The sequence below is a fragment of the Volvox carteri genome (genome assembly GCF_000143455.1).
Source record: "Volvox carteri f. nagariensis unplaced genomic scaffold VOLCAscaffold_18, whole genome shotgun sequence".
NCBI lineage: Eukaryota > Viridiplantae > Chlorophyta > Chlorophyceae > Chlamydomonadales > Volvocaceae > Volvox > Volvox carteri.
Genome location: NW_003307561.1, coordinates 1,804,346 through 1,808,448, shown reverse-complemented (window position 1 = coordinate 1,808,448; position 4,103 = coordinate 1,804,346). Strand labels below are relative to the sequence as shown.

Below are 4,103 nucleotides of genomic sequence, written 5' to 3'. Positions count from 1 at the left end.
TGATGCATTCTCCGGGCTGTCGCTGCACGCCGGGTACTGCTGCTGGCCGACTGTTAGTACAAGTGGCAATACCTTGCGGTCATGGATGATGGTGTCGATGCTGGGGTTAGGGGCCAGGCTGGCGTTGGCATGCATGCCGTCTTGGGGTAGGGTCGTAGTGGTGTGCTCGTGCTGCTCCCATGCTAAGAGCATGTTGCTGGTATCGGAGGCCGCTGTTTGTTGCGTGTGCTGCTGGACAGCATTGATGAACGTGCAGACATGAATGGGGAAGGTGTGCATGTCCTGGCCGGGCTTGATTGCCGCGGCGGTGAGCATGCTGTTGGTCCATACCGTCAGTTTGTATTGCGGATTGGTGCCGTTGACTTTGGCACCGAAGACGTACAATGGGATGCTGTTGCTGCCGGCATCGCTGATTAGCTGGCAATAGGCCGGCGGGGTAGTTTGATCATATGTAAGTTCGACTTCTCCAACTCGGATATCATGTACGTCGGCACAAGCCAAGTATGCACTGATTTTCCGGTATGGCCCACTGCTGAAGGGTTCACCAAATGGCAACACGAGGAGCATGCTGCCGTCATTGGGATAGCTGAGCTCATTCACTGGTGGGTTGACGTACGGATTTAGAGCCGGGAATCACAGGTGGGCTGTAAGGATACTCCATATATGTCTGGCTGGAGTAGGCTTAATCTCGCTTTTGCTAGTGGTTTTGAAGGTGTTTACTAGAACCCCTGCGAAGCGATTGCTTACACTGGGTGGTAGACTGGCTGATTGTACGTGTGTGATGTCTACCACGACTCCAAAGCATTTGTTAGCTTGGAGGCTGGCCAGGATGGAACTGTCAATTTGGATGAGTACGATTCTGTTCGTTGTTGGCCCGCTGACGATGGTTGTGCTGTTGCAAAGTTACAAGTTACAAGTTCCGCACACAAAGTGTGGGTGTGTCCGTAAAAGCCGGGGGGGCCATGGATGTTGTATTGGTATTGATGCGGGTACGCGGGAGGTCATCTTCATTCTCCCTCGTCCACTTCAGGGTGAAGCGCCTCAGTGCGATGTGCCTGGCCTCCCAGATTTCCGAGAGGTACCTGGCCAATGCCAGGGGTGGCGCCTCAGTCATAGTGGTGCGCATGCTGCGCCCCCTAAGGACTAGGTCACCATCATACTTAGCCCGTATGCTCTTGTAAGCGGGACATTCTTCGAAAACATGCAACTCATCTTCAACCGCTCCACAGTCACAAAGCCTGCAGGTACGTGCGGTGCGCTCACGCCCATTAGGTCTATTAACCTCTAACTCCCAACAGCCTAACCAAAAACGCATGAGCACATGATGAAGTCGCTGGGGCATGGTCCCTTTAGTGTGCTCCAGCCAATCAAGACGCGCACCCCTTGACGGGGCAGCTCCCATCCAGTTCATATAGTGACACGCCTTGGCTCCGGTAATTCCTATGGGGAAGACGCGGGGGTCACCCAAGGTATTCGGGCACTCCCACCGAGCATCAAGCCACTTGGCAAAAACCTTAAGAATGCTCTCGACTGGCAATTTAAGGGTGGTGTAGTACGATATAAGATCATTACCGCGCATATTAGTGGGGGGCTCCACTCCTAAGCTAGTAAGAAAGGCTAGTACTTGCTTGCCCAACACTCAGTGGCGCCCCCAAGTGCCAACTCCAGGTCAGCGACAAATGCCCGGTGACACAACGTTCCCGGCCTCTTAACCACAGAGTTCCAAAACCTAAGTACAAGATTGGTCCAATGGAACTGGAGTGGCCTCTGTGACAGCTCGCGATATAGGGAAACCATAGTCGGGCTCCTCGCCCCAACTATGGTTCGCATGTAAGCACGTTGTTCCTGGACCATGGGATTAGCCATAGCACCTTCAAAATTCACATTAATGAAGTCAGGTCCCCAAACTTGCGCTCCATAAGAAAACACCGGTACAACTAGTGTATTGTAGAGAGACATACATAGCTTGGGGGTGGTAATTTTCTTATCACGACACAGGGTGCTGAGCCCAAATGTGGCCCGCCTCCCTGCTGTGAGTAGTTGCTTGGTACATGCTGAGAACTGCACTCCTGGGCCATAGTGCAACCCGAGATACCGTGCCGTCTCGTTGCCGGTCAGCACCCGCAACCCCGCCCCACCTAACCAGTACTCAGCTTCAACAAGCCGCTTCCGCTCACGTGTAGCACCCCCAAAAATGAGGACCTCGCACTTGGCGGCATTCGCGGCCATACCCGTCGCTTTGCAGTAGGCTTCGAGTAGCCCCAGAAGGCATTCAGCTCTATCGTGCCCTGTCGCTACCAGTGACACATCGTCAACGAAAAGTAGGTTAGTGAGATCACCGCCCGCCAGGCTAACACTCTGCTCACGAAGGGTGCTCCATCGGCTGGGGAGGCATACACGGCAATTAGCATCATGGGCATCAATATAATGAGCGAATACTTCTATGAAGAGTCCAAAAAGGGTTACGCTAAGGGGACACCCTTGCTTAACACCACGCCCCACCTTGAATTCAGGTCCCAACTTATTTCCTAACTTGACCCGAAACTTCACGTCAGCATAGCTAGCCTTTAAAGAATCGAGGATGCGCCCGTGTAGCCCATACGACATTAGGAAATCCCAAAGTGTCTCATGGTCAACGGAGTCGAACGCCTTACTAAAGTCAATTTGCATGATAATAAGCGGCCTGGCTCCGGCCACAGTGTGCTTCGAGATAAGATGCCTTAATGTAAACAAGTGATGCTCGGTGCCAAAACCATGCCTACATCCAGCCTGGCTAACGGCACGTAGCCTATTGCCCTCACAGTAATTATTTAATCGCCTCCCTATGATATTGGCATAAAGTTGTTGCATCTCATGCCGCTCCACAAGCGGTCGATGCCGATTTGTGTTGGGCCGGCTGTGAAGGTAAGTTGAAAGCTTACCGAGGTGCTGGCGGGGTTGTGCGCCGGATGGGTGGTCGAACGGTATTATAGTTAGCATCGAGCTTGTGTGGGTGCATCCCGTATTGTAGTTGTGTGTTTAATTCGTGCGCTAAAGTCTGTGTCTATGTTGTTGCACGTATAGATCGGCACGACAAACTTTACGTATCGGATGTTATATGGGGGGCACGTTCTATCACGGTTCTGTTCTATCGTGGTCCACATGTATTCGCGTAACCGTGCTCGCGTTTCTTCCCTACCTCTTGTTTCTGTTCTGCCCTTTCTCTTCCTTAGCAGCAGTCGGGGAGTTATGTGGGCAGGTCAATGGATCCCTATCTGTGCTTCCAGTGGAACATCACATCCCCTCATTGTTGTCGATGTAGGCTACTTTCATTTTTTCAGTCGTTAGCAGTTCGGTTGAGTACATGAAATTCGATGCGTAAAACGTCCAGGATGCGGGCCTCATCACAGAAATTTCAATGCACGGAGTTAAACGCACAGACGTACACATACAAAGTGAGACGTGCAACACAGAAACACGGCTATCGGTACTTTTGTTTATAAGTTCTAAGTCATACCTCAGAGCGGGAGCGCTGCACGAGGCGGGGCTAGTCGGAGTCGCAGTGGATGTTGAGCTTGCAGCGGTTCCGGGCACGCTTAATTCCGAGTGCGGCTGCTTCGCCGGCGGCGGAGACGGCGCATCTACAGTAGCGAGTCTCCTGTGGTAGAGCGGACGCAGTAAATGAGTGATAGGTGATTAACGAGCGGGATGCGGATCAAATAAGCGAACGAGGAGGAACTCACTTGGTTCCCATCTCGTTGAACAGGAGGTAAGTAGAAGGTTAAGTAGGAGGAGGTCGTGTTTGTTTTGTGATACGCGGAGAACTTAGGTATGTATTCCAGGCAGGCCGAGGTTTTATACTTACTCTAGCGCATGTACATATGTGCAACCTTGACATGATCAACCTTGTTTTCATAAGCCGATCGGATTTCATTCGTCAGATTTCACCAACCTTGTATCGGTCGCTATGACGACCGTGACTCCCCACAAGGTTTATAGTTGACGTGCACCTAGAAACACAAGCTGGCTACGTCGAATTTGAGCCTGCAAAGTTGGGTCTGTGACAGTTAAATTGAATTGCGTTATATTGCGAGCACGTTATATTGCGGTAAGGTTCATGCGGA

The 4,103-nt window shown here is 51.7% G+C and overlaps 1 protein-coding gene across 1 annotated transcript; it reads right to left on the bottom strand.

The window, feature by feature from the left end:
• Positions 1-900: 900 nt before the first annotated feature.
• VOLCADRAFT_104731 (uncharacterized protein) lies at positions 901-3,733 on the bottom strand (the record flags this gene model as incomplete). The annotated part of the gene is made up of 5 exons (XM_002950308.1): positions 901-1,238; positions 1,381-1,440; positions 2,178-2,383; positions 3,497-3,637; positions 3,723-3,733. 5 exons carry the CDS (start codon positions 3,731-3,733, stop codon positions 1,144-1,146), a joined length of 513 nt encoding a protein of 170 aa, XP_002950354.1. The 3' UTR covers positions 901-1,143.
• Positions 3,734-4,103: the final 370 nt, after the last annotated feature.